The sequence below is a fragment of the Mercenaria mercenaria genome, chromosome 13 (assembly GCF_021730395.1).
Source record: "Mercenaria mercenaria strain notata chromosome 13, MADL_Memer_1, whole genome shotgun sequence".
NCBI lineage: Eukaryota > Metazoa > Mollusca > Bivalvia > Venerida > Veneridae > Mercenaria > Mercenaria mercenaria.
In genome coordinates, this window is record NC_069373.1 from 48281625 (window position 1) to 48307329 (window position 25705).

The 25705-nt window shown below is 35.4% G+C and overlaps 1 protein-coding gene across 1 annotated transcript; it reads right to left on the reverse strand.

Moving 5' to 3' along the window:
* Positions 1–1884: 1884 nt before the first annotated feature.
* On the reverse strand, positions 1885–24584 carry LOC123530343 (uncharacterized). The gene is made up of 17 exons (XM_045311112.2): positions 23550–24584; positions 19010–19089; positions 17360–17465; positions 14798–14872; positions 14368–14456; positions 13285–13358; positions 12628–12782; positions 11664–11722; positions 10579–10656; positions 10144–10204; positions 9780–9867; positions 7256–7434; positions 6544–6675; positions 4686–4713; positions 4097–4392; positions 3264–3398; positions 1885–2507 (listed from the first exon to the last, which is right to left on the reverse strand). Exons 1-17 carry the CDS (start codon positions 24582–24584, stop codon positions 2337–2339), a joined length of 2841 nt encoding a protein of 946 aa, XP_045167047.1. The 3' UTR covers positions 1885–2336.
* Between the last annotated feature and the right edge of the window lie 1121 nt (positions 24585–25705).

Genomic DNA, 25705 nt, shown 5'->3' on the forward strand with positions numbered 1-25705 from the left:
AAACAAAACTAAGTTCCAGTTTTTAGTAGTTGCACATATTTATATCGTGTTTAGGCCTAAAAAAAATTCTTTGTTTCCGGTAACATGCTCAAAAAAATTAGGGTAGGTAGGTCGGAATTTTTTTTTTTTGGAAATTTTTTTTATTAAGGAAGACTTTTCGGAAATTATTTTTTTGTCAAAAAATGATTACAAATAAGGGGGATATGCCTTTAGAGCATCAGTAAGTTGATTTCTAACATCACTGGTAATGTTTAACGCATAAAAAGTGCAGTTTTGCATCATTTTGTTAAAAAGTTGAAAAAAATATTCTCCAAGGCCATAAAAACGTTTAGGGTCGGGCCAAAAATTTAGGGTAGGTCGGGATACCGGAAACAAACAATTTTTTTTACGCCTTAGCTATACATTGAGAGTATACTATTTATATGCATATATCACGCCTATTCACTTACTACATGTTTTAATACGTCTAAGCTATTTCATTCTAATCTGTTAACAGACAGGGACTGAGGAAAAAAAATTTTTCTGTTTATTTTTTGTGTGATATTTTCAAGGCCGCATTTATTTTCTCTTCAAATTAAACGTGATTCACATGCTTTCACATACGACCTTCACCTCATCCCAAAAAGTGAGTAACTTCAGTGAGTTCTTCTTCATTTCAGGGAAGTTATCCGCCTTTTTTCGCTGAGGTGACAATAATACGGAATTTCTTAGTATTCGGTTTTATTAAAGTTTATTTATACACGCCCCACCCCTCCCCTAATATCACACACGAGCAACTCCTCTATAAGGCTGATCGTTATAGTTTAGTTGGCGGAAACAGAGGACGTCCAGTTTCCACACGCTTTCCTGGTTCTTTAACGTGCCATGTGTAAGGACTATTATCCGAATGGCGAATGGTAATAATTTGAGTTGGAGGAGCGGCTGCACGAACTCACGACCCTGGTTTCGTAGTCAACTGCGCACTAAAAGTGAACATGTGTAGTAGCATAGTATATATGGCAAACTTTGTCGAACTTGTGGAAAAAGGTGACATTTTTCACATTTTTCGGATAGAATAGGGTCACCTAGCTAAAATTCCATTGATGTATGTTTTCATTTCGGTTTTGTTTCCATTAAATTTTCTGCTACGGTGTATATGTGAAATCAATTTAATGCAATCTTTTTCTTTTCGGTTTGGTTTCCATATGCATTTGAAAACTTCGTAAGCTTTCATGCATTCTTTTTTTTTTCCTATTCGGTTTCGGTGTATTTGTGAATCCACATAAGCTGAAATTCATTCTCTTGTTGGTTCGGGTTCGTTATATATGCGAAAATTATCGTAAGCTTATAAACATTCATTTTTCGGTTCGGTTTCGGTGTATATATGAAAATCCTCACACGCTGTTACATTCTTTTTTTCGGTTCGAGTGCTGTGCATATATGAAACAGCCTTTAACGCCATACCTTATTCAAGAACCAAAATCTGTGTTAGCAAAAGGTACAAATGTTCCTGTACTGGCATTGGGATGTATTTTAGGCTATAAAGTCCGTAAAAATGGCGTCCTCTAAAACCAAATCTATTGTTCAAATCAGGGCAACTGAAAACTGCGCAAGACGTCAGACATTACCAAGTATCGAAGACAGAAAGCATTATCATGAAAAACAAAAAGTTTATTTTGGCAAGAAATATTGAAAACGGATAACAACACAATTTATGACCTGCACCATGAGAAAACCAACATAGTGCATTTGCGACCAGTATGGATCCAGACCAGCCTGCATGTCCGCGCAGTCTGGTCAAGATCCATGCTGTTCGCTAATGATTTCTCTAATTGCAATAGTATTTGAAAGCGAACAGCATGGATCCTGACCAGACTGCGCGGATGCGCAGGCTGGTCTGGATCCATGCTGGTCGCAAACGCACTATATTGGTTTTCTCATGGCGCGGCTCATATTAAGCTGTCGTAACATTAAAACACAATTATATACAAAGAAATACATGTATTAACTAAAAAATAGTTATAAAACCCCAACGTTACGGTTTTCGAGAAATAAAATTACTACATAAAGATTAGACATGTCGTCTGCATTATTTAAAACTAATGAAAAACAAAAACAAAACAAAAAAAAAACAACATTTATCTAGCCTGTCATTGGCGGTTTTTAATAAATATAACAGAGCTATAGGGATGATTTTTAAAAACTGACAAAGCTGACAAGTTTTTAATCATATAAAAAGAATGGCAATTCTTAGTTATACGCTGTAGATTGTTTCAACACAAATTATTCAGTTGATGATGAACCAAAAGATTGAACACGAGCTTCACGTGCACTTCACGTGCTATGTATGCTAGATACTACATGTGTAGAGCGGGCAAGAGCAATGTTGAACGTGCGTCATATTTATCACTTTTTCTGATTTTGATTTCCCTCAGTAAGTTGTTAATAGTTTTATTTTTGTGCAGATTCCACCTCATTTGTGTTTCAAGATTAGCCTGTAGGTTCTCCTCTGACGGGTAAGGAAACGTCTGAAATAAGAAATAAATGATGCTGTTATGTTTATGGATGTACGGAGTCCTATAAGTGCAATCTTGTTTGTAATTTATAGCTAGATTGCCCTTCACCGTAACTCATCTGTGCGAAATCCCACTCTGACTTGAGATATTTTTCATAAGAGAAAGATTACTGAAAATTTGGGGTCTAAGAAACCTTTCCAGTGCCTAAAATAGCACTCCGAGGGGCACCTAGAATAAATAGCGAAAAAGTCGATTTGACTTAAAATCCAAGAAAATCGCAGGTGCAAATGTATATCTAAATTAATACAGGAGAATACCTCACGTGCTTACAACGGTACATGAAATCCCAATAACATATTTGTACATGAAATCCCCATAAAATATCTGTACATGAAATCCCCATAACATATTTGTCTTTTGCTTGCTTTTATAAAGAACTGAGAAGGATAAAAAATCGGTCTACTATGAAAAACCGAATGGTCATGCAGTGTGTAGAGGACACTAGCGAGCTACTTTATAAAATAACCGCATAAACAGCAACATATGCTAGCGTTTGTAACGATAGTGCACCCGAAACGAGAGTCGGCATTTTTCGTCCGATTACGTATTCCCCGTAGGTGTTTTCGGCGATCTCCGGTTTTTATGTTACGGCCAAAATAAGAGAATATTTCATCGTACGGAAATTACCGATTACGATTAGGAATCCACTTTTACAAGGAGGTTACCACACAACATCGTGTATATACATCTTGTATATTAGAAACTTACGGATTCACGTAGGGCCACCATAAGTCTTTGTGAGGCATGCTCTAGGAAAAACTTTTTCTCGATCATGATACATTCTGCACCATTGCTCACAAGACTGAAATGGGGCTGGTTCTCAAACAGCATATCAGCTAGGCCCTAAAATGTAAGCATCAAATATCATATCAGCCAAGCTCTATGATATTAACAACAATAACACCAGCCATGCAGACTCTATCAGACAGATGATGTAATGTAAAGAGCAAATAACATATCAGCCAGGCTCTACAATGTAAACAGCAACAACGCCAGCCGAACTCTACAATGTAATCAACAATAACACACCAGCCTGGACCTGTGATGTAAACAACAATAACATACTAGCCTGGACATGTGATGTAAACAACAATAACACAACAGCCTGGTCCTGTGATGTAAACATTAATAATACAACAGCCTGGTCCAGTGATGTAAACAACAAGAACAAACTGCAAAAGAGATTTCAGTCAGGTCCGGTAATGTTGACAGTAATCAGCTTATGAATCAGGATATATTATGTTATAAACAGGGTCTGTAATGTAATCGCGCAAATTGCATATCAGCTAGATGCTGTTATGTAAGCACCAAGTAAGATACCAGCAACATACCGGAATCTGGGTAGAAACACCGATAATTTGCCTTTCGTGAAGTTGATGAATTGCTGTAATAAGGCTCAGTCATTCAGCCATAGAGTTTCCATTCTCTCTAGTGATTGGACACAAATAGGTGAATTCCTGGCGTAAACTGCCCACGGACAAAGATAATTTAGTAAAAATGTATGTCTGTAACTTGAAACGGTAAATAGCCAAACTACTTACAAAAACTTGTCCTTTTGTAAGTATATTAGCCTCAACGAACACTGGTTTGGCTTCTGGTTTGATTGAAAGATCATTGATTGGGCTTTCTCCTAGTGTCGGAAGCGACATCTGTTCCCAGTCGTCAACTTTTTTCACTGCCTCATCAACATTGTCAGCTTCTGCCGAATCACGGGGGTCGGCAAACCGAACACTTTTCTGATTCGAGGCTATGCTACGCCGAGAGTTCCTAGACTCCGAGGGTCTAGAGTCTAAATCCCTGCGCGAGGGCAATGATGCAAAAGAGGCTTCACGTCCCACTGAAAAAAAAAATGTGAAAATTATTGATAAAAGGGGCATAAACTGAATTAATCATATTTTGTATGTATAATTTCAACACTGGCTACTTACCAAATTATGTTATACACACGTGTTTTGCTGTTTATTTATCGTTTGTTGTTGTTGTTGTCGTTTTTTGACAGGGTGGAGAGGGTTAGTAAGATATGATAAATACTTGCATTGCGTCTTTAGTTAATCATACACTTCCTTAATTAAAGTGCATTGTTCCGTAGCCCTTTAAGTACATGTATATAATTTATTAGGTTTTACTTACATGTACTTCCACCTTTTATGAATGGACCCTGTGAAGAAAAGAAGAACATATTACACTCTTGTAATACTTTAAAAGCTTGACTTTAGATCATAGGTATATATGTGCATGATATGTTTGTATTATACTGCGCAAACGGTGACCTCATAGGTAGTCAGAAGGGAGCAAAGTTATCAATTATACGGTCATGACACTCGGCAATTTCCGTACAATCCCGTAATGACACTCGGCAATTTCCGTACGATTACGTAATCTCATATTCTACTTCGGCATCCTTCGGCCTTAACAGAATATTGCCTTTTCATAACTATCGAAGTATGCCGAAAGAATACGTAAACGAACGGAAAAGGCCGACTGTCATTACGGGTCCATCACTTTAAATAAAGTTTATCCTTATTTGTTTAAATAGTTCCTTTAGTATGTTACTTAATTGAATTCACGGACTTTCATGAAACTTTGACCAAATGTTTCAATTGTAAATTGATATTTAACTAATACACATTTAGCAGAATCTGTGTTATGATATCATATACAAAAAAAAAAGAATACGAAAACACAAAACCAAGGATATTCAAACTACAGGTTAAAGAGAATTCCTATAGTTTTTTTCCTTTCATAGAATTTTTTTAAATTTACATATATGATAGGAAAATTTGTGCTGAAAACAATGAACAAATAAAAACAATAGGTCACCAGGCTTGTTTCTGTGAAAAATTGTTTTGAACACACCCACTGTTGCTGAAACTGCCAGCGATTTTTCAACATTTTCATAACTTTCTGCTTTTTTATAAATACCAACCAAAATATACATCCAGGCAGCACAATACGGTTTTTTCTTTTTACAGATTTTATTATATATTTATTTGATATCATAGTCATATTTGTAATACTCTATCCTTACAATAATGGGTACAAATGAAAAAAAAATTGTTTCATATTTATTTTTGTGAACTTTTTTCAATGAAAAATACCCATAGTGAAGAATATTTTTTTTTTTTAATTTTGAAAAAACTCTTTCATAGAATTTTTTCTTTTTCTTTTTGTGTATAGATAATTGTATTGTGAGCATAAAAATGGCTAAAAATGTATGGGTCACCAGGCTAAATTTTATGTTAAGACCGCTAGAATACAACACCTGTTCGGACGGAAATGGCGCGAACCTGTCCAAATTTATTACATGTATGTCTGCTAAAAGTTAAAAAAAAAATTTTAAAATTCTTAATTCTTTCTATAATTGAATACTAAATAATCTGAAAGGTGATATTGTCTTATCAGTACTAAGTCAATTATCTTACATTATATGAACAACACTGTCTTTGTACTAAAATGCGATGTGAAAACACAACCACAAAAATAGCAAGATACCTGTCAGGCATGTTACTTGTCAATACAACATAAACCAGTATCAACATTTGAGTACTGATATAACTTATCAAAAATGTTATTTCATTCAAAATTCCTCATATTTAAGATTGTCTGTAACATGCTTCAACAAATGTTGACTTCAGTTCAGTTTTCCATAGAAAGTGTCGGCTGCGCAGAAAGATGCGCATAAAAAACTATAGGAATTCCCTTTAAAGCGAGTTTGCTCTTTTTATGTTTAAACTTTTACCCTGCTCAATTTCTATAATGAGTTTGTCCAGCTTTCAATTTGGACAGTACCATTAGTAGCTGTTAAAAGGGGTACTTACCAAAAAGATACCGGCTGAATGGCAACAGTGCAGATCTTGATCAGACAGCGCGGATGTACAGACTGATCTTGATCTACACTGGTCGCAAAGAAAGATTTAGTCATGTCTCCATCATGATAAGGGTTAAGATATTCTTGACGGAAAGTGAAAATCACCTTTAAAATGTTTACTATAGACTTCCGTCTTGATCTCTTGTCGGAAACGTGTTGTGTAGAGTCACTATTTCCGGTCTCGGATTTCACGTCAACCCCGGATTTTTCCAGGGCACCCAGAGCTCGATTAACACTGTTTGCATTCATAAACTGAAAAATAAAAAGAAAAACACTCTTTCTCTTTATGTGTAGTTAATAGTTCATCTTTGATTTGTTCTCTACTTTATTCTTATAAACAACACTTTTTATTCATAACACTTTTCGCCCGGAGTGCTTTTTTAAAGTGTTGAAGGTCAGAGAGATTTTTGAATCATATTTTAAGGAAGCCATTCACAACAGGACTACATTTTTTAAGATCCCTTGCTCATTATAGATATGATTGTTCAGTAATGATTTAGTAATGATTTTTTTCAGACCACCGACACATATAGATTATGACTGTTCAGTAACAATATTCAGATCGCCGAACCACATATCAGTAAGTTTTTTAAGATCGCTGACCCACATATAGTATGATTGTTCAGTAATGGGAATTTAATGTTGTGAGCTAAAACAGTGCAGCATTTTAGGCTTCAACGTATATTGAAAAATCGGGCCTTGTGGACTTAGACCATCCTTTTTTCCAACTAAACTCTTATTTTGGCCTTTAATTTGCAAATGTCTTGATTCAACAGTTTATTTAATTTGCTAATCATCGATTATAAAAATCACATGGTTAAAGAAGTAAGACCTCTTCTTTCATCTGACGCAGTTCGTTGTATGAGTCATTTGTTTTCACGTTAATTTCGGGAAGAGCGTAGAATCGCACGTGCAGATTTTGGTCGTCAAGGCTACGTTTCTCCTCCTCAAACATCAGCTGAACCTGTTCTTCGTGACTGAGATACTTCTCGTGTTTCATTACCTCCATCACTGAAGAGTATATACATATATTAATTTTTGATAATCAATGTTTGCAAATATGTCTGTAAACTGAGAAGTGCCTTTCTTTTGTGCCCGTAATTACGCATGTTTGGTATATATAAATATTTTATATTTACCAGCTTCTAATGCTGCAAATACACTTCTGAAAATCTCAGAATGCTTTCTATAACACCAAAACTCTAAGCTACATGAAATATTTCCATTCATTGTGGTGAATTATCATTAGGTGGGCAGTACTGTGTATCCCGTTTTCGCTCGGTACACCGATTTCGCCCAATTTTTCTCGTTTCAGTCGGGCTAGTTGAGCGCACATCAATTCAGTACGAATAGCTGAATAGCCCGGCGCATTTTGCTGTACCGATCACGCGATCGGGATAGCCCGGTGCTGTATGAATCGGACCCACCTAATGACATGGTAGTACAGCCCGTTTTACACAACTGACTGTATTCAAGTTGACCATTTATTCTGACATGAGGCCGAACTGAGCTCACCTTAAATCTTCAGCAGGCTTTCCCATGTTTCCGTGATAACAGATCTTGCATATTTTGGCATTCAATACAAAAATATTAAAATCTTTAATAGTACAGTACATACCTATAAATAAGTGTGATATTTGCAACATATTTGGACATTTTCATTTCTTTATACTTTGGCCTTTAAATCGTTTAGTAATTTAGGCATATGTAAAAGAGATCAATATAATTGCACCTTTACTAATCCTTCCAGTTGTTCTGTATTACAAAAGTGCTTCTATTGTGACATTTTGATACAAGCAAAACTGTATTATCTGCACTATAAAATACTTACTGGTATTTCATTTTATTATCGGCTTGTTAAAAGTTAATTTTTACCATAAGTAAGTTGACAAAATCATAGGAACCAGTGGTTCAGGGGTAAATCAAACACATATTAATAAATCCTAAACGATTTTGTTGTGCAAAAATGTATAATATTGTGTCTTAAACCGTTTTCGTTTTCTACTCTATTGTGTAATTGCAAGGGAAGTAAACTCATAAATATTTCTGCTTTAAAGTACTAGCCCAAGACAAGAGTTGACATTCTTTGCGGATCACAACTTTGAATTAAATATTAAAATTTCTGTTATTGATATTAGCAAAACTATCATACATTGCACATTTGTGAATTCATTTTTGTTAATTTCAAGGACTTGGAAATCAATTTCTAGACATTATTTAATGTATTTCTATCAATGAAAATGTTAGGGTCTATCTCTAAGTAATTCGATAATACGAAAATTAGCTCGTTTTATTTTAACTGTACGCAAATTTCTAATTATCTAGAAACCTAAACATATTCTCATAATGTTGATCGCCTGTCTGCTAGGTCTACTATAACGTAGCTGACAGTTTTGTGCTATTTTCACTAGGTTGTTAACCTTGCCTTGTCCGTTATGCCTTTCAAAGAGGAACTGATTTTAGAAGTGATATGTATATGTCTGAGATAAGAAATATGTTCAGATTCAGATCTGGTCAGATTAAATGAAACAGATCAGTTCCTTTTAATGTAATCAATGGAAATCTGACTTTTTGGCATTAACTTGTTGTCTGTCAAATATTGTTTCACGAGAACAAAACACTCCAAGCATCACTGAATCAAATAGCGTTTAAACAAAAGAAACTGTAAAAAAAAATAGACAAAAAGTATTAGTAAGTCAGAGAAAGGAACAAATTTTACATCTATATAGCTGCTTGGGCTTTATTGTTTTGCTATTTTTCATAAATCCCATATAAAGATGAAGTCGTTATTATCACAGAAAAACATTATCATTATAAAAAACAATATATTACTGCTATCATCACAGTTATAATTGAGCCGTGCCATGAGAAAACCAACATAGTGGCTTTGCGACCAGCATGGATCCAGACCAGCCTGCGCATCAGCGCAGTCTGGTCAGGATCCATGCTGTTCGCTTTTAAAGCCTATTGGAATTGGAGAAACTGTTAGCGAACAGCATGGATCCTGACCAGACTGCCCGGATGCGCAGGCTGGTCTGGATCCATGCTGGTCGCAAAGCCACTATGTTGGTTTTCTCATGGCGCGGCTCATATACTTTTATGTGTTTATTTTCGTAAGAATTTATTTTTAAACTAAGCAAACTATGCAAGTATTCCCAAAGCACCAGCAAAAAGTTCTCTCACCCTTTACCAAGCAATAGTCATTTTACATAAATCAATTATGTAGACAGTACACATTTTTATCACAAATGCGGGCCGACGTACGTCAAACTTTGTCAAAATTTTAGTTTCTATAAACCGTTCATAATTAGCGGAATTTTGCGCGAATGATAAGCCTTAGATAACTATAACTATACCTTCATCTCTGAAGTCTAGCACCTTCCTTGTTTTTGGTCTTTTCTTGATGTTAACTGTCTGAAGCTTCTTCAGAAGACTTGCACTTCCCTTAAAAATCAGAATTATACACATACAGGATGTAAGTAGAAAGTTTAAAGAAAGTCTACATTAGTTCAAAAATGAGTCTACCTGCTGAACTCGATTATTATTATTATTATTATTATTATTATATCAAGACGGTGAAGATATGTCCATATTTACTAGATTTATACGTAAGTAAAAGCATTGCGTGTATATGTAACTTGGAAGTGTGACCTGACTGCGAATTTAGGGCTCTGTTCTAAATTCCTAAAGGAACAAAACTCCAGTTTCATTTATACTCACCGATTTGACAACAAAGATCCAGTCATTGTTTGTACTGTCGTTCACAAGAATTGTACCACGCCTGTCAATAAACCATGAACAGAATGACATTCGTACAGTTTCAGATTCTAGTCACACATTAAAATCTGGTTAAATCTACTGTAAAAGACAGTGCCGGCGTTCCATAGATTTTAATCTCATGCAAAACTTGTTCTGCACAGATATTGAAATTCGCGACAACACAAACTGAAATTATTCTATAAATTTCTGAGCGTTTTTTTCCCAGACAAATTAATTCTTTAAACAGAAATATCTGTGAAATCTATAAAGACGTCTAAAATTCTTAACTTGTTCAAAATCATAAGAGTTAACGATAATATTTGAATCTAGCACCTTAAATTTTCTGTTCAAAATCTATAAAAAAGGAAAACAGCAAGTTTCACAGAATACACTTACTTGAAATAACTGAAGATACACCTTTTTGGATTGTCAATTAATTTGTCTCTTGGCCAGCCATCAAGAAAATTTATAGATCTGAAATATATACCGAAAATAAACTTTGAATAAACGTTCCAATGGTTATGATTTAACTTTTAACCTGCTAGAGCCAATTGATTATGTACGCTATTCAGGTGAGCATCCTGCGTATTGCCCAAATTGAATGATGGACCAGTCCGTTCTAGAAATTTAGTAGGTTAAAGGTTAAGGAAAAGCAATGATAAACTATACACATATTCATGATGTCGTACTTCCGTAATATATTGCCCTTAAATCGAAAGGAACCTAGTACAGTAATAATATGCAAAAAAAAACCGCGACAATTGCACCATCCGCTGCTTATGGTTTGGTTTATCTATACTGATACAATATAGTCCGTATATAGAGTATGTGATAGATAGTGCGACAATACGATGCAAAGGCGCGAAGATACGATGCGATCAATTGATTATACGATACATCAACGCTAAAACACGATGAGAAAGTGCGATATTAATATCGCGTCTTTGCATCGTGTTTTCGCATCGCATTATCGTGTCAACGCAGCGTACATTCTCGTCTTCGCATCGCATTATCATACTGTTGCCCTTAAAAATGTACAATGCGAAAGGGGCGACATAAAGATGGTATATGCTTACAGCTACTTTATGAAATGTGGTTTCATACATCCGTGTAACTTCGTCAGCTCTTGGCTCTATCTAATCCCATAAATTTTCCTTTAATCAGATGAGGCAAAGAAATATAAATTGAGTAAAATCAAATGTGTGTGAAGGTTTTTAAGTTACCACGAACATGGATAGGTACCTGGGAAGAACCACTGACCTTCCGCAAACAAGCTGGATAGAGTCCTCAAAGAGGTTTTATCCAAATCCAGGGTTCAAACCCACGGCAGTGATTGGCAATTTTTCGAATTCAGTGGCATTACCTACCCAGCCATCATCCCCTCTTTATATTACTTAACATTTTGTTTTAATCGATAATGGCTACAGTAATAAATAAATATATTAAACATGTTTAAAGTATGTAAGGAACTAAAATCTCACTTCAGGAAAGGGTCGTTTGGATCCCTCAGACCGCCTGACATGAATATATCAACAAAATCCTGAAAAATGAAAAAGTCATAACGTAAAATACACCTTGGAAAGGACATTTTCTATTGTCTTAGATGCTTAATAATATGGTAGACATATTTTCCTTTGATTATAAGACTAAATAGAATGAATTGTTTTCTAAATTGCGATGTAGTTTGTTATTGTTAATAACGCTTTTCAGCCAATGGTATATCATCATATATTAACTAGGCATAGAAATAAATAAAAAGGAAATAGATCTTACTTTGGAAGCTCATATGGGACAAGTGTGATTCCAAGACTTAATTAACTCTTAATCACTAGATATTAAAACTCGTCGGAATGAGCCACGCGATAAATAACTCGTAGCCAAAACAAAGTATCTCGTTACGACGAGTTATTATCTCATGGCCACGGCATTAAAAAAGAAAACGTACTATTTTTCTGTCGAAGCTTCCGTACATTATTCGTCGTTATCTATACTGCAGAATGACTAACCTTTAGCATGTGGGCGGCAAAAGATTCTGCCTTTGCGACCAGTGCAGACCAAGATCTGCCTGCACATCTTCGCTATTCAGTCAATAAATTTTCAGTGAACACCCCTTTGAATAATAAGTGGTACTGCACAAATTGAATGATGGACCAGTCCATTTTAGAAATTTAGCAGGCTAAATAAAGGTTAATACTGTAAAACAGCGGTCCCTCAAAGTTGCAAGCGGATTAGCAAAACTTACGAGTTTTCCAGAGTTTGAGACAATCCAAATATAGACATATATTAGAATAACGGTCAGAGACCATATCACATGCTCAAGCGAGTCCGCGTGCTCGAGCAATCGATGCTAGAGCAAACCTTGTTTCATTGTACTATTTTAAGGTTATTATTTTGATATCAGTATTTTGAAATGATCGTTTTGAAGAAAATATTTAGAATAATTACCGTATCTGTCATGACCAGGAGTTCTATCTTCTCGCGAGATATTACGGTAGTTTCCCGGCGAGCATTATTCAAGATGGCGACGTCTCCAAAACTGTCTCCTCTGTTTAGAAACATGATGGTTTTTGGCACCCCATTGTCCATTGCTGACACGATCGCTGAAAGTTAACAGTGATAGGGTGACGAACTGTGTGCACTGACTGGTTTCATATATAGAAAAATGAGATTTTAATGCACCGTTTTGATTTCAGGTAATCATGGTAGTGAAATAATTATTGTTTACATGGCGTTCGCATATACAATACTATAAATCTGGATATTATGACGGTCAAAAAAGTCCCATACATAGTAATATAGATAAAATTGCTCTAGGCTGTTTCATATTCAAAAACACGTAAGGTAAAACACGTAAGGTAAAGCACGTAAGGTAAAGCATGTAAGGTAAAACATGTTCGCAGTACATGCTTTAACGCAAATGCCAAGCAGAGTGAATATTCCATCTCGAATTTGAAGAAGCATTATAAGCTTTCTTAAAAATCAAGATTAAGTCTGCTCCCATCAAAAGAATAGTAAAGCTGCCATAACAGAACACCAACTAGCCATCTCTGGATTGAGAGACCATGCGAAAACCGGCATATATCTAGATGGTAAAAATAATACCTGACCCGGACAGGATAAAATAGAAACACATAGGGACATGGCCTTCTCTCACTATTACACGCTTTATGTCGAAACTGGAAAAAAAAGAAAATAAAGATTGTCGTGAAATACTTTGGACGTCAGTTGTAATTCGGACACTTTTTAAAATGCAATAAATTTGCGGCAAGTCTGTCACAATTGTGCACAAAAACATCGAGTCAAGTAATCACAGAGTTCATTATCTCAATGTCCGTCTATTAACCTAAGTGTAAGACCAAACAATAAAAAAAGAACATTTGGCATGTTTTTTCTTCCGAATGACAATTTAATGGTTTATAGAACTGCAAAGTTCCATAACCTTTAAACAATATTCAGAAAGTACGAAAAGAAAAATAATCCATCTTCAAAGAGCCCTCGAATTTTAGCTAATTAAGCCTGTACGGCGCGTAAAACGTTTCATCTCGCCGCTTATTGGATTTGTTTTACGCAAAAACTGTTCCAGTAAACATATTCTTTGAACAGCTGTTTCGCGGAATGGTCTTTATATCCCCGAATCAATCAGACCAGTTAATTTTGTCGCACTTCGTTTCTTTACTTTTTCCAAAGCGCTTTACCAATAAGCAGACTTGACTTTATTAAATTCCTCGTCGAGTTAATAAATCTAGTCTATGCAGCAAATTGTCCTAGATCGATCTCAGATGATTTAATACTCTAGATGATTAACTTCTGGCAGACTGAGATTGAACAAGTGGCATACTATAAAAACGAAATTGAATTTCCGAGGTTTTCTTTCTTTGCAGGAAGAAAACAAAGAAGTACATTTGTAATTTGTAATTCTTGGACGATTGTTTCCATCTAGAAAAAGTGCTCAAGACTTAAAAATGCCTGCTGCTTAAATATAACCCCTGGAAATAAGTTCATTCAATGCTAAAAATGCAAAAAAAAAAAAAAAAAAAAAAAAAAAATCCATCAGATAAAAAAAGTATATCACATTTTAATTTGTTTGCGTATTATTCACTGGAACGATGTAATTTAAAAAAAGGGCCGTCGATTCTGAATTATAAATTTTCACCTTCATCTCGTTTTTCAATACAGCTAGGTTACCTTTCTATCCAAGATCGTTGTGCAATCAGCCGCTGCATTTTCACCGGGTACTCTGCAATACTCTTGTAATTCCGAAGAAATATCTGTACCTGTAATTTATTGAGAAAAACGAAAGAGATCTTAATATTTTTTTTTTTATATAATTTGAACGGACCATTAGCACTGGTGATTTGAGAAAATTATCCTATTTTTTTCATATGTGATTTTTATCTAACACCACGTTTTTATCATCATCATCATTATCATTATTTCTCATCACCCTCGCCTACACCCCTCCACCCAACCCTCCTACTTCCCAAGAAAAGATCAATAAATTTCGCATGAAATCTGCTGTGCTGAAAATATTTCATTCCAACACATGTTTTATTTACTGGATTTACTTTTATATTCCTGATAATGCTATTGAATGTTTAGTACTTTAGATACATACATAATACTGTTCGTCTTCAGTTCTTAAGCTTGGCTTCTTCATCAGTATCCTCTTCACCTCCTGAGATATTTTTGCCTACAATATTAAAGACGTTGAGATAGATGTTTTGCCTATACATTGTACATATTAAAGACGTTGAGATAGATGTTTTGCCTATACATATCAAATGCAAATGAGATAGATGTTTTTGTCTATAAATATGAAAGACGTTGAGATAGGCAGTTTTGTCTACAAATCTATAGATTTTGAGATAAATGTATTTGCTTACAAATATTAAAAGACGTTGAGGTAGACATGTTGTCTACAAATATTAAAGACGTCAAGGGTGATACTTTGCCTATAAATATTATAGACGTGAAGAAAGATATTTGTCTATATACGAGCCGTGCCATAGGAAAACCAACATAGTGTGTGTGTGACCAGCATGGATCCAGACCAGCCTGCGCATCCGCGCAGTCTGGTCAGGATCCATGCTGTTCGCTAACAGTTTCTCCAATTCCAATAGGCTTTAAAAGCGAACAGCATGGAGGTCTGGATCCATGCTGGTCGCACACCCACTATGTTGGTTTTCCCATGGCACGGCTCATACTATTAAAGACGTTGAGAAAGATGTGTTTACCTATATCAAATGTATTGAGATGGCTGTTTCGCCCTGAGGTAGGTAATTTTGCCTACAAATATTAAAGACGTTTATATGGACATTTAGGTAGACATTTTGCTTACAAATATTATAGATGTTTAAGCTGTTTTTTTTGCCTATAAATATTAAATAAGTTGAGGTTGATATTTTAGCCTACAAATATGAAAGACTTTGAAAAAAAAGTATTTAGCTTATAGATATTCAAAACGTATAGATGGATATGTTTGCCTGTACATATAAAAGACGTGGAGATAGATGCTTTTTGCCTGTAATATCTGATGCGTTGAGATAGATGTTTTGCTCAGAATGGCGTTGGTATGGGTTAACTACTTTGCTTACAAATATAAGATACTATAAGAAAGTGTTTTTGGCTACAAATATCAAAGACGTTGGGATAAGTATTTTTCCCGCAAGTATTAAAGACTTAGCTGTATGTTTTTCTGCCAGCAAATACATATACTAAGACGTTGATATAGGTTATTCCTACACTTACGGAAGATGTCGAGATAGGTTTCTTTTTTGCCTACAATTGTTAAAAAAAAATGTTTAGTCAGATACTTTTGCCCATAAATATGAAAGATGCTGCGATATATTCCACACATATTTGAACAATTCCGCTGTATAAAATACTAAAAAATCAAGCTACTGGGCAAGTTTTATGATTTGGTTAAAGTCCAAAAAATCTTGCTGGCTTAATCCATACAAGAAGTCGCAAAAATGTGAGAAATGTGGTATAACTTCACTACAACAGCTGCAAATAGCTGTCAACGATGATGCAAATAAAAAAATATAGGACTGAGTGTGAGCGTTGTGTTGGATTTCTTACATTATATGGAGAGACTAAAACATTCAACCGCAAAATGGCCACACTAGCGTATTTTAGATATAGTTTTAAGGAAATAGGAAAATAATTTAGATTTGATATTGTCTGGTTTCAATATTAATTTAATAATACAAGTTAGTTTGTACTAATTGAGCATTGTAAATAAAGGAATATTAACAAATTGAAGAACGTGCGTTTGCAGTCTACAGTCTGATAACTCTTGTGGGTGGTTTCTATACTGACTTTTCTTCAGTTTCAGTAAAATGTGTAGCAACATAATCTTATGACTGTCCGATTTATCTACTTGTTACAATTGACGTAGTCATAAAAAGCTGATGGGTGACCTATCATGGTTGTGCTGTGCCTTGAGAAAACTTTAAACATTTTTTCTCATAACTTGCTTGATGAATGTTCACGAAACTTTGTCTTGGGTATCCATGATTTGCACTGTCTCAAGTATGTTCATATATTTCTTCCTTCAGGGTTTAACCTTTACACAACTGCTAGATGGATGTACTTGCTCAGAAGCATCCTAACATGGACATGGATCTTATTAAAGTTTGTTTCAAATGATGCACTCATGAGCTACCAGAGCTTAAACAGAAAACGACTTCATCTTGTTATTCGCTTGATGGATGTTCTCTAAACTTGGACAGACGCGTCTTTTTGTAGACACTACACAAAGTCGTTCGAATGGTTCTGACTGAGCGCCTTAGACCCTTTTCGGTCTCTTGTTATCTTGTACTCCTATACCTCTACTACTGTTTTGAATAATGCCAACCTGTAAATACGGAACTTAGTAACCTTGATTTCTCCTGTCCTTCTTCATAACGATTACTAAGTAACCACATCAGCCACTTCTAGTCCGCCACCCAAACCAGTCCCAGTGCTTTGATTTTACAAAGGCAAAGATTGTGTAGCTCCTGTCATAAACACGTTCTCAAACTGGCCGCTTTTCCTTTGTAAAATAAGCTACAACTGCATTCTAAATGTATGAAAGAAACGTATTCATTCGAAATTTCTCAAAACTTAATACTACGAATTATGTACAAAACAGAAAAAAGTATGCACGGTGCATATATAACGGGGTTGTCTTTACCTCCTTCGAAGCTTTAAACGTTGTTATATCAAACATGAGGTCCGCCTGGTTCCCACGTGTTATCATGTCCAAAGATTCATTGTTGTCGACAAGGTCTTCGTTTATACTGAAACACACAGAGCGCATGTGTTGTTGATTTTGTAATTATACGTTTTGAGAACAGACGTTTTATTCTTGCTAACGACAATGCTGGATTAGAATCTGCCTTCGGTATATGTAAATAATCTTGCATGCACATAATATCGAAATGTTTTTCTTTGTTGTTTCTTTTTGTTACACAACTCTATTTATCAACAGTTTGTGCTATTGACTAGTACGTAGTTCAACACAGGTTTGCTGGACTAAAGTCAATAGATGAGGAATAAAAGTTCATCATAGAATAACTGTTTACTATTGACCAATCTACTGTTGAATACTAGATTTTCCTTAGCTACAGTCATTACTTGAAGAAAATAATTATGAAAATTTATTTCTTATGACATGTTCGGACCTCGGACATTTTTTAAATTAGTGATATCTAGTACATTTATCAAAGTGCTTATTTATCTAGACAGATATGTTGTAAATAACAGATTTAAATAAATTTCAGCAAAATCGAATTGGGCAAATTTGTTTCGTTTTACAACATTTAAAAAGCGACAAAAATACCCACATATGATAGATATTAGTCTGGCCACAGACTAGATAATCTTTTTATTTTATTTTTTTTAATAATTTCTCTGATATATTCTGGCCAATCTTTCTTGGCTCTGATTATGGTGTTTTGAGAAGAAAAGGGACATAATTACACACAATTTGAACTGCCTCGGGAGTTATCTCCTGTGAACAAAACACAGGGGGAGTAAACGAAGCGGGACTACTCAAATAAGTATAATAAATTCAAAGTTGCAGTGTTGTCTGCTCAAATCATGTGAGTGTGAATTTCGCGCTTTCTTTCTGATTGAGACATGTGTAAAGCCAGTGAGAGAGAGAGAGCAAATTTTCTGTTATACAAATAAAGTTCTAGGACGAAGTGAATAAGGGATAAAAACCGTCAACACACATGTCTGTCAAAATGTAATATGATATTTTTATTTTCATTGCAGAAATGTCACAGTCGGGATACTAAATATCTACAAAAGTGTTTGGAAGAAATCTATAAAGTTTATCTGTAACTACGCATCGAAAATGTATTTGTTTTCTCACTAAAAGGATATACTTTCTAAGAAAAGATAAAACAACAAAAAACCTAAAAGGATGAAATGCTGTTGCCGCAAAATGCCAGGAAAAAAACATCCAAAAATTTTTCTTACCGAGATGTTTTACAGAAAAAAAAACGTAAAGAAATAACGGGACAATTTTTCTTTATCTACTGGTCTTATTAACCCTTAGCCTGCTGGTGGCAAGGGATTCTGCCTTTGCGACCAGTGCAGACCAAGATCAGGTTGATCATGGTCTGCAATGTTCGCTATTCAGTCAGTAAATTTTCAGTGAACAACCCTTCGAAAAATGAATAGTACTGTCCAAACTGAATGATGGACCATTCCATTTTAGAAATTTAGTAGGCTAAAGGTTAAAAGCATAACAAATCGTAGGGAAATGTCTTGATAATAAATACAAAAATGTCCGTACTAAAATTTTGTGAATGAGAGGACAAAATGGCATACTTACGCATTAGAGTGGATTTTCCACGCCCTCAGTAGGAGCAGAAGGAACTTCGCGCGTTTCCGCCACACATCGATTGGTTTAATCTAAAATTAAAGAGGGAAATATTCGTATGATGCAACCTGGAAATTTTGAGTAAATGTCGTTAATCGGATTTTGGTGAAGTCTGGGCTAACATCTGATCATTTACATTTATTTACAAGTGTGCGCTTAATTTAAATTTGATTTTCCTATCCTGGTTGCTCAGCCAAGATAGAAATATTTTAGCATACGAATAAATGTATCAAATTTACTTTGCCTAAGATATTATAATAAAAGTAAAACTTATTGAATTATATCTATTAAAGACTTGTATCATCAACTAATTGATTAGAAATGCAAGTTTGAACAAATTTCTAACAAAATATACGAAAAGTGAAAAATGTCATAAATGTTGCTGAGATGTTATTAACCACCTTAAAGGGATACTCGGGTATTTTTTTAAGATTCATGATTTAAGCCGTGCCATGGGAAAACCACATAGTGGGTTTGCGACGGCATACACTTATTTGTGGAATGGAATGAGATACTTATTCCATTCCATTCCATTCCAGTATCTCATTCCATTCCATTCCATTCCAAACTTCCATTCATTTTGGTAATGCCCCAAAATATTTAATTGGAAGCATGCATGTCAAGGGCAAACTAGCTTACTTAGAGTATGATGCAGTCTGGACAAGTAGTCTGAAGCTGTGGGATCTAATCTTGTCATGCTATTTTTCGTGTCCTCACCTACACAGTACTCTGTATAAGTTCAAATTGAATTGGATCCAAATGAGTTGCGGTTTGTGTTTTGGAGTTTAACGTCCTGATTCAACTTTTTATCATTCATATCAAGACGATTAGTTTAGTGACATACCGTTTCTGGGCAAGCTACCGCAGTTTACCAGTACTTGGTGCACAATTTCCTATACGAAGTAACAATTTCCCTTATTGGAACGGCATGTTCTAATCTCTGGCCTGGCCTGCCCTGGCCCGGCCTGGCCTGGCCTGGCCCGATGAGCCCAATTTTCGACTGGGCCGGGCCAGGCCAGATTTTATTGTACATAGAGAAATGAATGGCATGGAATCTAAATATACAATTACAATAGCAGGCAGTATTAACCTGCATTGTTTACTTGCTGCATGTCAAACAAAATCAGAAACCAGTCCCCTGGAGAATCATTAATTAGCCATCATTCATCTTATTTGAAATACAGATTTGCACTGAAGAAAATGGTGTAACTAAATGATAACTACCCATTTTTTTCTGTGATCAAATTATTTAAAGTCAACTTTAACACTTAGTTTTAAAACTAATGGCTAATTTCATTGATAAGCTTACCTGCTGCAATATAACTGAATATTTGCATGCATCTCTTTGGGAATTGTAATTACAGGTTGTGTCCCTACTATCCTTAGCTGACCTTCTAACTGTTCAGTTGAACTTTTAATGTGTTTGGTTTAGTTAATCTGATGTTCAATTTATGGAAAAGTAATAAAAATAATATTCATTGTGGGACCTCTAACTCATTGTCAGGGTGTTGGCATTTTAGATTATTGATATTTGTCTGGCACAAAAAAATAGTGGTGCATTGTGTTTATGTAATTTCTAAGTGATATATTTAATGCTAAAAGATGCTCTTGAGCCTGTTTCACAAAACTTTGTAGGATTTTTTTTCCACATACTTATATCAATATAAAAACAATCTTACAAAAATATTCAGTATATGTATAACCTAAACTACAAAATTTATATATTGCTTCCCCGCACCATACTATCCCAGATTCTAAAACGGAGATAGCATTATTTTAGAAATTGAAAGTTGTTGTCCGTTAGTATTGACAGGTGCCATTCTTTATTTTACACCATATTTGTAACCTGAAAATATCTAAATTGACCAAAATAACATGCAATTAAAGTTTACCAATGACACAGTGGCGTAGTGATAAGTTCTGCGACTTTCACACATGTTACCATGGGTTCGATTTCAATTCAGATTGTTTTCATTAAATCAATATAATGTCATTTTATTGATACTGGTTTGTTCTTACAACATTTTATGGTAATAACTTGTATGTAGAAGAATGTCAAATACTTGTGTATTTCATTCAATAAATGAACAATAAATCACGATAAGTGACAATTTTCCTGCATTCTAAGTTTACAGAGGAAATTTAAAAAAATGATAATGAAAATGGTCAAACAGGTCACGGTTTCGAACTTACAGTCCCGAGATTGGTAGCTGAACGTTTTGTCAGCACAACTTTATCTGCATGTACGACCTGACAGTAAAGAAATGTAACTTGTTTATATTTTATTTGGTTTTCAATATTTATTATTTTATTTATGTTTGGGCACCGATTTTTTACGGAAGCATATGGAATATTCTTGAGTGCTAGTTCAATAATTTCAGACAATACTAAATAATCCTCAATAGACAAAATAATAAACTTAGTTAGCTTATTCAATTTGGGGAAAACCAAGCCACCAGTCAAGAGTCAATTGAGGTGAAGATCCCCTGATAATAGTCATAACAATTAATCAGGCATCGCCTTTAAATTAGACATAATAGTTATGTTAGCTACATGCTTATTCCCAGGTGTATAGTTTTACAGAGTGAGAGTTCAAAATGTATTTATATAATGTCTGAAATATCCAAACTTATTCCAAAAGTCAGATTTTAAAGTTGCTATAAAAATCACTTTCACCTTTTACGAAATTGAAATCTATGGCCTGGCCTGGCCTGGCCCGGCTCGGTCGAAAATTGGACTCATCGGGCCAGGCCAGGCCAGGCCAGAGATTAGAACATGCCTATTGGAACAGAGGTAGGGGGTGAAGGAACACCCTGACTAAATGCCATGGGAAATGCTACGACCCGGATTCGGAATTGAACCCACGTCCCCCCATGAGGGACCAGCGCTCCAAATGAACATCAGAATAAATAACTTGGCCCTATTTTTTAATGTTTCAAAGCAAAACAAATAATCCATTCTGATATCACTCGATCCCTATTCCACCCCCATCCCCCACACTCTTCCTCCTTAATCAAATAAAATCAGACCCAAAAAGAATCTAATGACCTAATGACCTTGTTATTTCTGGCAAAACAACAATAACATAGCCATCTGAATAATTTCAAATATAACAATAAGACAATAACTGTGAGATAAATTTCTGCAAGAGATATCCCTTGAGATTGTCCAACAGTTTATTGAACCAATTCTACCTAAAGTTGAACTTTGGTTTGTCAATCTGTTACAAATAGCAATGAGATATGACCTAAAGATGTAAACAAATCAGTATGTTTTGGAATGGAATGGAATGGAAGAGGATAGTGAAATGGAATGGAATGGAATAAGTATCTCATTCCATTCCACAAATAAGTGTATGCAAACCAGCATGGATCCAGACCAGCCTGCGCATCCGGCGCGCAGTCTGGTCAGGATCCGTGCTGTTCGCTAACGGTTTCTCTAATTGCTATAGGCTTTGAAAGCGAACAGCATGGATCCTGACCAGACTGCGCGGATGCGCAGGCTGGTCTGGATCCATGCTGGTCGCAAAGCCACTATGTTGGTTTTCTCATGGCACGGCTCATTTATTGATTCTATTACACTCAATTAATTAAAGGAAATAGAAAGAATGTTTTGTTGAATTAAATATTGCTGTTACAGGCTAAATATGACTATATATAAAGTCGCGAAAATATGGAAAATAATCGTTCAAGCAAAACTCTGACACTGACCATTAAACTCCATTCATTTTACATTTTCAGCGATAAAAATGAGTAAGATAAAAAATGTGATACTGATGTTATTCTAACCTGGCATACGTGGGTCAGGCAAACAATAGCATGACATCTGCACATCGTCGAAATAAGAAACCATTCATCGATTGAACCCTTATCTAGCTGGACACGACTGATTCTGCCTTTGCGACCAGTGCAGATCATGATCAGCCTGCACATCCGTGCAGCCTGATTAAAATCAGCACTGTTCGCCATTCAGTCAGTATTTTTTTTAGTAAACACCCCTTTTTAACAGTTATTGGTACTGTCCAAATTGAAAGATGGACAAGTTCATTATAGAAATTTAGCAGGGTAAGGGTTAACTAAGCATGTCAGTAAAATGATAAAAATGTCGTTCCTGAATTTATTTAAAGAAGTAATTTTTCCGTCTACAGTTTTACCTATGTAGAGATCTATATTGATTTTAAACAACCATTATGTGACAGGAAGGTGAACTATTTTTCCATATAATTTTCTTATCTCACTCAGATGTAGAAATTAGGGAGATCAACCGGTATATGTAACATATTTATTTACACTGATTGCGAAAGGGGTACAACGTATAAGAAATGACGTTAAAATAAAATAAACATCTATAAACGTTATATGAAACAAAAAATACATTAAAAAACATTTACATATTTTTATTATAGTTTATCATATTCAGTAAAAAATCAACCTTATTAATATATATATGTATATATAAAGAAATTCATTTTATAGCTTAATGTAATTTTTACCTTCTTTCTCTTCAGTTTTCGACGGAAACTTAATATAGATTCCTTTGCAACGTCCTCTTTAGTTATCGAGTCTTTACTTTTACCCACAAGCCCGACCAGCTTCGGTTTCTCAGTTTTCTTTAGCATTTGAAACATTTTCTGTGACCTTTCTTTCTGTTCTTCTGTTACAACTTCCTCCTCTGTCTTTTGTACAGGCGAAGGAGTTCCGAGTAAAACATCAGCTTTGGTTGCATTTATTTCCGTAAGTGGACCGCGCTTTCGACGTGTTTTCATGAGCACGTGTGTTGCAATACTTGCCCTTTTCTTTCCCCTCCCGTAAGAAGCTTCTAGGATTGCTATCTCACCGCTTTGACTGTCAAAAGAGTCATGGCGTTTATGTCTGTTCTCCTGTCCGCCCATTTTGCCCAGTGTCTGAAGCATTTGTAGTTTTCTTAGTTCAGCTTCGGTAAGAGCTCCTGAAAAGGATTCACTACTAGACATAGATAAACGAGAGTCCCGCCTGACCATATTTGACGACCGTCGGGAAGTTTTCCGTCGATAAGGAGAAATGCGCTCGCCGTCAGAGTCACTAGGATCAAAAGGGTCATTATCGTCGTCCTCTTCGCTCATCCACGACTTTATTGAATGTCTTTTTAAGGCTTTTAAGCAGCGAACTTTTCCGAGGTCCTCTCGAAGAGCGTTTAACATGGAATTCCGGCGGCTTGTCCTTTGCCGACTGGTGTCTGGGTCGTCTTCCGGCGAGAATGGTGTTTTCAAGGGAGTACTTGAAGAGCTATTCCTTGACCGAAAGCTCAGCACACTTCTTTCGGAGTCGGATCGTTTAAGACTTGTTCGTCGGAATTGGGACACGTCAGTATTTCCAGTGCTGCTTCTTCGCCTCCGTTGTTGTCGGACTGGGCTTATCCGACGGTCTGTGAAGGAAATGAGATCGCCGACGGTACTGGTCTCTTTGACAAGAGCAGGTTTGTTTTCGCCGTCGTTAACTACCGACGATAAATCCAGTCGTGTGGCCGCCGCCAAAACAGCGGCAGCCATTTTACCAATTCCGTTTCAAAGTGTCCTTTTTATAAATAAATATTAAATTATGTAATTCAGATCTTGTTATACTAAATTGACAAGTGCGTCGCTGTTTCATAAATCCAAATGAATACTTCACCTCAGATTTTAGGCCAGATTTAATCTTGACAATTTAACCTTTTAATCAAATAATAACCAGTTAAGTTTTGATTTCGCATTACTAATAATGTACGAAAATATTTTATTAAGCGGATTACGATATGATATCAAAAACGGCAATTTAGTTTTATAACGACACAAACAGGATTAACCTTTTTTTTAGTCATTGTATAAATCCGGCTGAATGACCTTTTTGATTTTGTTTTCACTTTTTTGTTCTTATTAGATAATCCTAATTCTTGATTGTATTTAAATTACTTTCTATCTCAATGACGACCCATGTGGGTGTCGATCCCGTGGTAGTATATAGCTTACCCAATTGATTATATATTCTTTAAGTATATATGCATACAATGATTAGAAAAATCTGCATGTGTGTCCTTATCAAAAGTGACTCTTTGGTTACATATTTCGTGATTATAATTTCAGCGTATAAAATTTGTAAAACAATTTCTTCCCTTTGTTATTTTATTACGTTTGGACAGTTTTGAAGCACATTAAATTCGCTTCTCGTCAGCGCTGGGGCATTTAGGTATACATACATGAGTTGTGACGACATCCCAGATCACCTATTTTCTATGGTTCATTTTTTGGCAGTATATATGTAAGTGCGGAGGCTACCGCCAAAATACATATAAGTAAATATACACTCCATCCATTACAAAAACTTCCTGTCGGCCGCGGGGCGTGAAAAAACTTAAATGCAATACACCATTGTATGATAATGTATCTGAATTAGGTACCCTTTTTCAAAGAAAAAACTGTATCTAAATTAGTTTCGTTTATTGTTGTATTTGTCGGCAAACGACATTATATTATAAATTACTTCACTATAGTAAACGATATAATGTCAGATTACTGGCGGTTTTCTCCAATCGAGTACATCATTTTAGTTAAGTTGGTCTGCAGTTGCAGTTCGCAGTTCGCGTTTCGAATTGCGAACTGCAAACTGGTCTGCAGTTCGCAGTTCGAAGTTCGCA

What these genes read in the sequence shown, in the direction of transcription:
- LOC123530343 (XM_045311112.2), bottom strand. Translation starts at nt 24,584, where the DNA reads ATGGCTGCCGCTGTTTTGGCGGCGGCCACACGACTGGATTTATCGTCG. An exon ending in CTGAAGACGAACAGTATTAT is followed by an intron (nt 14,457 to 14,797) that starts GTATGTATCTAA and finishes AATAAATTACAG; the next exon opens with GTACAGATATTTCTTCGGAA. An exon ending in TTACAAAAGGACAAGTTTTT is followed by an intron (nt 3,399 to 4,096) that starts GTAAGTAGTTTG and finishes CTTACATTTTAG; the next exon opens with GGCCTAGCTGATATGCTGTT.